At 45.0% G+C, this 12,375-nt stretch overlaps 1 protein-coding gene across 1 annotated transcript in view; it reads left to right on the top strand.

Moving 5' to 3' along the window:
• The window catches only part of LOC147663358 (FH1/FH2 domain-containing protein 1-like), a 483,979-nt gene that overhangs the window by 135,312 nt on the left and 336,292 nt on the right, over positions 1–12,375 (top strand). The window contains exon 4 of the mRNA XM_086950500.1: positions 7,699–7,766. Within this exon, the coding sequence (XP_086806626.1) occupies positions 7,699–7,766 (68 nt within the window). The remainder of the gene's footprint in view (positions 1–7,698; positions 7,767–12,375) is intronic.

The raw sequence follows: 12,375 nt of genomic DNA, 5'->3' as shown, positions 1-12,375 counted from the left end.
TATGGTCTTCCGCACAGAGCTAGAAGACTAAATCAAAGACTTTTTTGTGAGGAATAAAGGATCTGTTGACAATATTGAAACGATATGGGAAGCATTCAAGGTCACAGTCCGTGGGCATTGCATGTCTAAGAGCTTTGGGGTTTTGCAAAATTTAAAAAACACGATATGGAGGTTAGAGCGAGAACTGAAGAAGATGGAGAGGCGCATGGAACAAGGGGAGGTAGGACAGGTGCAGAAGGAGTTTCGTGCAACTTTAACTGAATATGAGGATGCTGCGCATAGGGAGGCGAAATTTCGGGGTAAATACTGGACAGCACGTACATATGGGGAGAGTGAAAGGCCGGGGAAGGTGCTAGCCGCCATCACTAGGCAATCTCGCGGCAGCGCGCAGGTTATAGAAATTCAGGACTCAGCTGGGCTGCAGCATCGATACTCGCAGAGTATTATGGACGCATTCACTACACATTTTACAACATTATACACATCTCAGAGACAGGGGGGTATCCACCTAGAAGAGTTCCTGGGCGATGTAGTGCTTGGGTGGCTTGGAAATACCCAGCGGAAATTTCTAAGTATCCCATTTGAACTGGATGAGATTAGGTAAGCTATTATGCAGCTCCAGAATGGGAAGGCACTGGGGTCAGACGGCCTCCCGGCTGAATTCTTTAAGACGTACATTGATATTATGGCCCCGGTGTTGAAAGAGTTATATGAGGAGTCACTGGAGGTGGGCTTATTACCATCCTCAATGAGAGAAGCGATAGTCACGTCGCTGCTGAAACCCGGGAAGTCTCCTTAATTGTGCGACTCGTATAGACCATTGGCTTTAATGAATTGTGACACGAAAATTCTAGCGAAGGTCCTGGCCATTCGCCTGTCCCTGTTGCTAGACAGGCTTGTATTGCCTGATCAGTCTGGAGTTGTGCCTGGTAGAGCCACATCTCACAATCTCAGGACCCTGTTCTCGCTCATTCAGAATGGGGCGCCTGACTTTCCACTTGCCGCGGTCTTTTTAGATGCCACAAAGGCGTCCGACTCGGTAGAGTGGGACTATCTGTTTGGGGTGCTACAGCGGACGGGCTTCCCTGAGATGTATATGGCCTGGCTCAAATTATTGTATCGCCTCCCCACTGCCAAAGTGTTAATAAACTGATACTTGTCTAGTCTTCTTGTGATATCCAGAGGCACTCGGCAGGGGTGCCCACTGTCCCCGCTTCTCTTTGCTCTGGCAGTGGAGCCTTTGGCTTGTAGATTGCGACAATTACATCAGGATAAGGCGTTTCGTTGCTGTCTGCGACAACTGCTGGTGTCCATGTATGCGGACGATATCACGCTATATGTGAGGAATCCACAACAAAATATAAATCCCATTCTGCGCGACTTTGTGAGATTTGGTTATCTGTCTGGAATAGGTATTAATTGGGGGAAATCCCAGGTTTTCCCTCTCACACCAGCTGTATCGAACTTCCCACTGGATTTTCCAATAGAGTGGTGTGAGTCAGAGCTACAATATCTCGGGATTCAAGTCACTAAAGACAGGGACGAAACTGTACGTGCAAACTATGGTACAGCCATAACACGTCTAATTGCCAATGTCACACGTTTGATATCGCTGACTCTTTCCCTTGCCGGTAAAGCCTCACTGATTAAGATGGTGGTACTTCCTCAGTTCCTTTATTTATTCCTGAATATCCCCTATGCTCTGGGACGGTTTTTCTTTAAGACATTGCGAACTGAGTTACTCAGGCTGCTATGGGGAAGGGTGGGGGGGGGGTGGGGGGGTGGGAGACAGGCGAGGCTTCGATGGTCGTTACTGACGAGGCCATATGACCAGGGAGATTTCGATATCCCCGATTTTGAGTTATATTTTCTGAGTGCGCAAGCGCACTACGCATACTATTGGGTGCACCCCCCTAGATATGTGCCGCAAATAGCCATGGAAGATTGGTTGGCCGAACCAATACCGCTAACTGGAGTGAAATATGGCCCGGTTAAAACGCGGGTGGCATCACCCACCACTGTATCAGGCACAGTGGCTGCATGGCATCAGATGTCAACGTGTTGCTTGATTTGCCTTTTCTTTATTCCCCGCGACTTCCGCTGTCGTATCACCCAGACCTCTCACTCTTACAGGAAAAAGGCTTTCGGGCGCTCTGCAAACGTGTAAATGTAACCACCTAGGGGTTTCTTTTTCATGATGGGAGGTTCCGGTCCATGGAGCACCTTCTTCAGGGCATATCGAAAACGCCTCTAGATATATTTCATTACGTGCGTCTCAGACAGGGGATGAGGTCAATACTCATGAGCCAGTAAGCCTCCTTCCGCTTCACCAAATGTTAGGGTCTGTCCATGGGAAACATTTAGTGTCAGGCTTATATAATAGCATAAGAGAAAACAGAGCAGGGCTACATAGTGACTCCTGCACACACTGGGGTGAGGAACTAGGGCGGGATATTACAGATGCTCAATGGCAATACTGTTGTAGGCAAACCGCACAGATTTCTGCCAGCAGCAGGTTGCGCATAACACATTATAAGTATTTACATAGGCTATATTATACGCCAGCAAAGAAACTTAGGTTCAAACTGACTGACACAGACAGATGTGCCCGGTGGAGGCAACTGGGGGCAGGCTTTCTTCACCTAGCATGGGAGTGCCCGGCCATACGGGACTTCTAAGGAGCAGGTATTGACTGCGCTAGATAGCATGATAGGCAGCGTTTTAGAAAGGGATCCATTACTCACTTTACTAGGGCACACAGCGCAGCTACCCACCTCACACAGAAAGTTTGTTGCATTATCATTACTTCTGGCTAAGCAGAGAGTGGCCTGTAGGTGGGGTAGTGGTCGAGCTCCGAAATTTAAGGAATGGATGGCAGACCTGCTGTACTGCCAGGAGCAACATACTACCTATGCGGAGTTGCTACCATTACCCTCCAAGCCCAAGGATATCTGGGGGGCCCTCAAGGAGTATGTTGTATTGCAGGATGACACAGAACCTGATGGTGAATCTTCACACTCCACATAGGAATCCTATTATGGGAACCTAGGCACTGCAAATACCCCGGACAAAGTTAGTTCATTTGTTTATTAATACCTCCACTGTACAGCTAAATGTGATACTTCTCCTGTGATCTATGATCTGTGATGCCAATACACGTTTTCCGAATGATATCATGTATGCTGGCCATGGAAAGGGGGGTTTAATATGATGGCGTACTGGCTCACTGTGACAATGTTTGGTTGTATTCTCATGAAGATGTACTCTGAAAACTATGAATAAATGAATTAAAAAAAATATATATGCTCAGCAATTCAGCCTCTGATAGTATAGACGACGAGGACCCCTTTGCTTGGGAGCCAAGCCACCAAGATAACACCTCAGGAGGCAGAAGCTCGAAAACAGCTAGGAGTCTATTCACAAAACTAGAAGAGCTGGGCTTCCGAGTAGATTCTCAGGGGACCGTCCCCAATCTGCTACATTTCACAGCAGTAAGGCTAGCTCTACAATCGATTTCACATTCCTCTCTCGCAGCCTGCATCAAAGGGCAAGAGATTTCCATATCGGTTCGATGAATTACAGTGACCACCTCTCACAGGAAATCACGATTGAGGCACCAACAATACTAAGCCCTCCCGTCGCCAACAGACTAGGTTTAGAATACTTAACAAATGAAAGGCGGATAAAGTGCAAAATTAATGACCCACAAAGCCTTTTATTTCAAGCAAAACAAGCATTAGGAGAGGCACAATCAGCAACCACAGACTTAAGTTGGGAGGTGGTCACAAACATTTTATGAGACAAATCCGAACTAAATAAAAAGTAAGGACCAACGGAATGGTCAAAGCCCTGAAACACAAGAACCATCACATTTTTAGAAACAACATCCAGTTAAAAAAGTTAAAGACCCAGATTAACAATACTCTCTGAAGAGTAAGGACAGACCCTGCCACTCGTCAAGCACTGACAGTTAAAAGATACTCGCAGGAAACTGATATGGCGACTTAAAAAAGATGCTGATGAGATCTTTTGGGGGAAAACTCCTACACAACGCCAAAACGAATAACAGCGCGCAGTTTTGGCAAAAGATTAACAGTTTGATCAGTGAGCGAGCCAGTGGATCTAATCCCATGCCACTGAAGAGGCCTGGATAACTTTCCTTGGTACACATTTAAATGATGCCCAAGAACTGTGGATAGAATCATGTAATCCCAAGGAATGATCCAAGAAGCTATCGCCTTATAGCCTTACTTGATAATGAGGCAAAAAACTAAGCGGGCCTCCTACTCCAGGAGTTAACATCCTGGGTGTAAGATACAACAGCAATCCCATACAATCAAACCGGCTTCGGGAAAAACATGGGGACGACCACTAATATACTAGCCCTATCGCTTTTGATTGACTCAGCTCTTGTGGCAAAACAACCTTTATACCTGTGCTATATTGACTACAGCTCCGCCTTCGACCATGTTAACAGAAACCTTTTGTGGCAAAAACTAAAGAAAATGAAAATTCCATCACTGCTGCTGAACCAATTAATTCTCTTGCACAGCAATACCTGTGTCCAGGTCAAACTAGATGCAGGGGAATTTTTATCCAAAAAGATTCCCACAAGCACAAGGGTAAAACAAGGATGCGTGCTTGCACCAACATTATTCAATCTTTTTATGGCTTAACTGTCAACCTTGCTGAATGTAAGCAATTCCCATGCACCCAAGCTAGGGGACACTCAGCTGTCCAATTTATTCTACGCGGATGACTTTGTGCTGATCAGCTGGACTCCGATAGGCCTACAGCGGCTGTTAGATATCACCTCGCAATACTTTTAAACACACAAACTCAGTATCAATCAAGAAAAAACTAAATTCATGTGCATCACTAGTAGTAAAAAGAAATCAATGACCAGCTGGTTCCTGGATTCAAGGAAGCTGGACTTTACAGGTAAATGCAGATATCTGGGGGTCATTTTAGACCCCAGCGGCAGCTTCAAGCCACAATGTGAGGAAATAAAAAAAGAGAGGACTAATGACAGCGGTATCTCTAAGAAACTTAAAAAATAAGATCACTGGAACAAACCTCGTTCCTCTCATAAAGGGGATTCAAGCAAAACTGATTCCATCTCTCACCTATGGAAGCGAAGCGATGAGAGGAAGGGACGCCGAAACGGTAGACGGAACAGTAACAAGAGCACTGCGTATGATCTTTGGCTTGCCGAGGTACACTTCACCCCCACAGATTAGACTCGAATTTGGGCTGGTAAAGGAAGAGTTGGAACTTAAAGGAGTATACCTAAAAAGCTGATATAAAATAAGCAGGGGAGAAGCAAACACACTCAACGCTCTCCTTTGGAATGAACTGCAAATTAAAGAAAACTGCCCGCAAGGCTTTTCCTGGAGGACGCAATAAAACATCTGGGGGTGCATCAACTGTGGGATCTGCAAGGGCCTCTGGCAGTTTTAAAAAAATCAGTAAACAACATTGTCAGAAAAGAATCTCTCCTGCAGGACAAAGCTTTACTGACGGAGCGAGCACATGGCTGGCTAACTATACAATCTGATACCAAACTTAGGCCACAAACATATCTTCAGACCAGCTTCACCAAAAAAACAAAAGAGAAATTTCTTAAATACCGGCTAGGACTATTGCCCTCTGCAGACCACATGGCCCCTTCAATGCTAGCAAAGTGCCGCCTTTGTGGTAACGACGAGGAAAACACCTTATTACCATCTGCAAGAAGCTGCAGCAAGACCGCCGGAACCTTTTTAGACCACTATTTAATAAAAAACGAATCCGGTCATGCAGGCAAGCAGTCCTGGCATGTTTTTCGGGTGACTAAGTTCAAATGAGCGGACGACTGGTAAAATACATTGAAGCTGCAGAAGCCCGCCTTAACAAAAAAAAGAACAAACAGAAAAAGCTAAGCTGATGGAACCCAGTGCATCACTTGCATCCTCAGAGCATAAATAATCGGATTATACGGAGGGCCTAGCAGGCACTTAAGAGCCCATAGGGACTCATTAGTACAAAGTATAAGCTTACAGGGAGGAGAACGTCCTGCTACCCATACGGATTACGGACTGCGATAATCATATGTATCCTGTAGGGGAAAGAAGGTCAGCCTAACTATGCAAAGCTCTTCAATGGGAAGATAGAAGTGACTCAGTAGTGGGCCAATTTTCCTTCCTACCTGCTTTTTTAACAGTTTTAGTTTTAGTATCTTTTAATCATAGTTTTTTACATCCTACCACAGTATTAATATAATTTTTTCTATGCTGCTTCAGACACACGAAACAGTTTTTATTGATGTTGGTTTGTAATGGTTTTTATTCACTGTACAATAAAGTATTACCTTACCGTACTACTCTAGTTTAGCTATATATACATATATATTTTTCTTCAACGCAATGTTGGTTTTGTGCATGCTGTATAATGTGCGTGTTCTGTAATATGCTGTATGTCTTTTATAACACCCAGTAGTAAAAGTAATCTGTGTCATACGTACTATTTAGGTTGCACTATATTGCTTTTCTTCGAGGTGTTTAAAAAATATGCAGTTACATTATTTTTACACTTTAATACCTATATCACATTTGTGTTGAAAATCCATAGTGATCTTTTAGCCACATATTGTACTGCTCCCTGCAGCATGGCTCGGAAAAGAAATATTTGCAATGCAATAGGTCTTGCATTTGTTAAAGTTAGAGATATTGGAGTTAAAAATGACTATGTTTTTTACTTTTGCTTTTTTATACCAATGGCAGTAGCGCTTCGCAAATATATTTACTCAACTCAAATAAAAAAATAAAAGTAAAAAGCATAGTTATTTTCAACACCAACCGCTCTAACTTTAACAAATGCGAAACCTATTGCATTGCAAATGCTCTTTACTTAAGACATGGGTTGGTTGACTCAGTTCCTTCGTTAAGCACGTGTTAGTGGCACTCCAATTTAAATACAACTGAAAACGACCACATGCTAATAATCTGTTTGCAGGGTTTAGGGTGGGGAGCCTGGAGCAGTACCAATAGGACAATTTTTGAAAGTTTCATAGGTAAAGCACAATAACCTGCACAGTCACTCTAGTAGACCCAACCTCTTAAGGCACTCTTTCATGATATTGTTCTGTAAAACAGATGAGATCCATTAAATCTACGTACGACCGAGAATGTAAAATGTAATTTCTCCTACAAAGGGTTCACATAGTAACTTCAACTTCAAAGCTACAATTTATCTTAGTAGATTACATTGTCTAAATGCTTCTTGAGTGAATTTCAATTACAACACGTTACAATGATGATCTTTTGTAAGATTTAAAAAACGTGATCTCTGGGAAAGAAGGAATACTGATATATGCCGTTAACCGAGGAGGAGCAGTGCGCATGGGCTATACCAGTTGGATAAATTCTCTTTGCATGTCGGACCTCTACAGTCCTGTAGTAAATATAACAGGTTAGTGTAGACCAGCAGACGAAGTCTGACATTTGCCTGATTCTGCGGCTGTGACGCCTGAATGTGATATTTCTCCTTAGGCTGTTTTTCATAGAGAAAGCAAGAATGTTTATGCTGTTTTAAAGAGTGTTTTACTGCCTGGTAGCTTCGGCTTTGATTGGCTCACTGATTATAGAGTTGGGATTTATTACTGATTAATGTGGTAACCAGCAGGAATCTAAAAGTATTTGTTTTATTTATATCTTGCAGAAAAGCTGTATAACTCCACTGGCCCAGAACTGAGACGAGCACTTTTTTCTCTAAAGCAACTATTTCAGGTAATACTAAACGTGAAGTCCTAAAAGTCCTGAATTAATAATACATGTTCCATCTATTGTGACGTCTTTATTGAAGACCGTGAAAACTTGGCCTCTTCCCGTTACTAAGGGCTGAAAAGCCAGCACTTCACAGTGATCTCTAATGGGTTAATCTATACTACTATTATAAAGAGAGAACTTGCACCTTTAGGCAAGGTAAACTCGGGAACCACAGAGCCAATCTACACAACCGATACACCGTTGAAATCGGCAGGGTGTGTAGATGGTCATAGGCTTTAAATTTTTTTTAAATAAACGTTATATAAAAAGTTACATTTTTACAAAAAGTAGTTCCCCCAAGTAGCGCCGGCCGCGACTGTGCGTCGTCACGTCAGGAGCAGGGGAGGAGCAGCGTCCCAGGAGCGGCCGACATGGCGCGCAGGGGAGGAGCGGTGAAGTGAGGCCAGCGGCGGAGCAGAGAGGCGGATATGGCGCGGGGAGGAGCGGTGGCGGACAGGTGGTGAGTGGCAGAGCGGAGAAATATGGACCGGCAGTGTGAGCAGCAGAGGCAAGGTAAGAATCCGGGGCAGCCAGGGTCGGCACGGGCTGCTGGGGAATGTCAGGGCAGGCGGGGGTAGGGGAAGCCAGCATTTCAGGTTTGCGTGCTCTCCCGCCCCGGCCCCCGCCCGCCACAACATTGTCCGGGACACAGACAATGTTGTGGCGGGCGGGGGCCTGGGCGGGAGAGTACGCAAACCTGAAATGCAGCCCCCAGCCCCCTTCTACCCCAGGCAACGCTGGGGCGGGCTGCTAGTAATATAATAAAGCAAAGTAATTTAAAAGAAAGAAACATCCAGGCCATTAATGAGCTAGAATACACTCCGAGCAGACAGAATGGAAGAATCTATCTGATTTATCTACCGCACAACATGGGGAAGAAAGGAATAGAGAAGTGTAATAATACTAGCCTGGATAGGCTGTGGTGTCCAAGTTACTTGGGGCCTATGTATCTACTTTGTTCTCTTTGACATTCCTATCCACCACTCAACGATTTGCACGAACACTGCTTGATGGCGCTCTATGATTGAATTTCTGATACCATTGTTGCCATTTTCTTTCACTTCAGGGTTTCCAGGCAGTCCCCTTGGTTTGGCTAATGCATTCGAAAGAGGGTGGGATAAAAAAAAAAACTTCTCCTATCCGAACCTCGGCTTCAGTTTGTGGGGTTTTTCTAATAATTCTGTAGCTATAGCTTCGTATCACAGACCACCGTCGATCAATCATTAGTCATTTTGTTGTATGAAATTACAAGAGTGGAATGCTTGTGAATTTTGATTACATTATTTTTTTTAGTCTTATTCCACTCCTGTAACAATTCTTACCAACCATAACTGGTCCAGTGGTATAATTGGTTGACTAAATCATCTTGAACTGTGTTGTAATTCTTAATCGCCACAGGATAGCACACTTTGGGTGGTCCTTTATTGTACTGTATTGTAATAGCATTTATATAGTGTTTATTAGTACTTATTTTTAAACTCCTGAAATATTTATACCACCCCTTTATATGTACACAAGGTACTAAACAAATATATTGTTTTACTTACGATCTGTACTGTCATTTTGATTACATTGAGAGCGATCTTCTCATGTTCTGTTGCATAAATGTATATAATGATTTTGATACTCAAATTTTATTGGGTTTTAACAAACAAAAAAAAGTGACACAATTGTTCATGTTGATCGGTCACCTTAGCTTGACACAGACCACCCTGGATATGTTGGGCTACCGACCTGTACAAAACTTATTGATTCACATTTACAGTTACACAGAGAATCAAGATTTGTAACTCTGCATATCTCTGTCCCAACCATTTGCCCCACACTTGTTTGAACTTAGCTGGTCATCCCCAAGCCATATGTACAGGTTGTTCCTGCAGAGCCCACCAGTCTAATCCTTATCTCAATCGGGTCATTGTGAGGGTGGGGGGGGCTCTGCCATTTAGTCGTAGTGTCAATTTTGGTCACCAGAAGGGCTGTACCCAGAAATGCTTTGTCTGCCCTGGAGTCTCTATACCTTCCAGGATTCCCAAGAACAGGACTCCCATCTCGGTACCCCACTGAGTTCTCCAACCACTTCCGCCCAGTATGTTGCTTTGAGGGCGCAGGACCAGGTCATATGATAAAAGTCGGAGGGCTCCTCCATACATCGTGGGCATCTCGGGGTTGGTAGAAATCCCGCTTGGATTAACCTGGCAGCGTTGAGGTAGTAGAGTTGGATCAGTCTCTCTGGCCGAGATGGTGGTCACCCGGGGTGGCCTTAAGGGCAGTCCCTCCAATCTTCATCTTACGTAGGTCCCAGCCATCGTTCTCATCATGTCCACAATTGTTCTAACATGTGGGGGAGTTATTGATCTGGGAAACCCCTCCCTTTCCCAGTTCCCCATAAGTATTTTTGCTTCTAAGGGACTGAAATCTGGAAGTGTGGTGCCCCTGGGTATGTGCATCATAACCGCGTGTCAGAGCTGCAGGTATTTGTGAAATTGCGTAGTGTTAAGGGAGTATGTGTGTTGCAGGGCCTCAAACATTCGGACCGCCAGACCTCTCCCATTTGGGTGATTGTATTGTATCTGTGCTTATATAGCGCAGCTGCCACCCTACGGGTATCCTGACGCTCAGATATAATAACACCCGATCAGCGTGATGATGATCAGAGCACGAAGCATACTAGTCAGAGGAAGGAGCGTACTGATCAGACTTTCGGTAAAAGCCAAGTTTTCAGGCTCCTCCTGTATTTAATCAGAGAAGTAGCCTGTCTGATCCTCTGCGGCAGCTCATTCCACAGCTGAGCTCCTACCACACTGAAGGCCCTCCCTCCCATCTGTGAACGTTTAAATTTCGTGGTTGCTAATAGGCTAGTACCAGAAGACCGAAGCTGTCTCCGCGCAAGGTACCAAGAGAACCTTTCTTGTAAAGGGATTGGGCCCGTCCCGTGTGATGCTCTGTACACCTGACAGAGTGATTTAAAGAGGACTTTTTCCTTGATTGGTAACCAATGTAGCTCTCTCAGAGCACGCGTAGATGACGCGCTACGCCATAGATTCAGCACTAGTTTTGCTGCGGCAGACTGGACTCTTTGCAGCCCCTGAAAGATGTACTGAGGAGCCCCTAGATGCAAGGAGTTGCAATAGTCCAGCCTGTTCATCACTGTGCTGCTTACTACCAAGGAGCGCAGATCCTTTGGTAACATTGGTAGTATCCGGCGAAGCAGACGCAGCAGGCCAAAGCACACGCTAGCGGTCTTAGTTGCCTGAGACTCCATCTGGAGGTTCTTGTCTATTAGAACCCAGAGATTCCGTACCGTATTGGCCGGAGTCAGTGGATCTTCCTCGGGGGTAAGCCTAAACTCCGTTGGGATATATGAGGACAGCCTCACCGGTGCACAATATAGCATCTCCGTTAAACCAAACCCATCAACCAGTGTATTCTTCAAGATTTTGTAATTGTTAGCATCCTCCACCCTTGTGGTGAGGAGCTTATCTCTACCTTTACCGTCAAAGGAGAGCCACAAGATAGCTGCCCACTGACTCTGGGAAACACCCTGCACAGTGCAGGCTCTCTCCAAAGCAGTAATCCATTTGTGGATGTCGTCCCCTTGTTTAAAGGGGGGCACTATCTTACCAAGGTGTTTCGTATCAAAACTCCTTTCCCTATTGCTAGGTACAATGCTGCCACCAGTGGGGACTGCCCCACTTAACTGTTGCTCTCTAGCAAAGGCAAGCCTCTCTTTGGCCAGGGCAAGTTCTTCCCTTTCAATCCTCAGATTAGCTGCCCTTTCCTTAGCTTCGTACACTCTCCTCTGAGGGGACGTCATCCCTCTTTGAGAAGAGTTGTGAGAGCCATTGGTTTGAAGGGATCTGCCAGAGTCTCTCGACAGAGATCGGGCTCGTCCATTCCCAATGTTAAGCTGACCTGATAGTGGCCCCAGGGGTCCCTCAGTACCACTGTCATGTTTGCTTAAGTTGGACCTGCTTAGTCTAACGACTTCTACCTGTCCCTTATCTGCCTCATCCCCAGAGGGATCCTCATCCTCATCATCCTCCACATCTTCGTTCTCAGTTGCGAGGTGGATGAGGTCAGGATCGTCTCTGGTTCCCTCGAGGGGAGGCATGTCTCCTTCTGGATTAGAAGAGCTGGGAAGGATCTCAGCTTTTCTGGCATCATAAGTCTCCAAGAGACCAATCAGAAAGGACGTTGTGGGGTTAGACCCCTGCTTGATCTTCCTGGAGTGACACACTTGTCTTAACTCCTTGAAGCTCAGCACAGTATATCTTGAAGGGATGACCTGTGGAGGGTCAACTGACACAAGGGGAGACTCAGAGTTTCCTCCTTTGTCCGACATACTGTTTCTAGTGTGGTGTAAGTGATGCACCTACCTACACTATGTGTTTACCTACCGATCCCTTGCTAAGAGTTGCAGCCAAGGTGTGCTAGGCCTTGAGGAGCTGCAACAGCTGGTTCAGTAGAACTCAGAGTATTCTAAGTTTAGTTATATGTACTAACAGTACTTATGTGATCTTTCAACAAGATATTCTTAGGATACGTGTGGTAAAACAACAGCAAGCTCAAA

The sequence above is a fragment of the Lissotriton vulgaris genome, unplaced genomic scaffold (assembly GCF_964263255.1).
Source record: "Lissotriton vulgaris unplaced genomic scaffold, aLisVul1.2 SCAFFOLD_1508, whole genome shotgun sequence".
NCBI lineage: Eukaryota > Metazoa > Chordata > Amphibia > Caudata > Salamandridae > Lissotriton > Lissotriton vulgaris.
The sequence above is the reverse complement of the archived record's forward strand: the minus strand, read 5'-3'. Positions and strand labels throughout refer to the sequence as shown.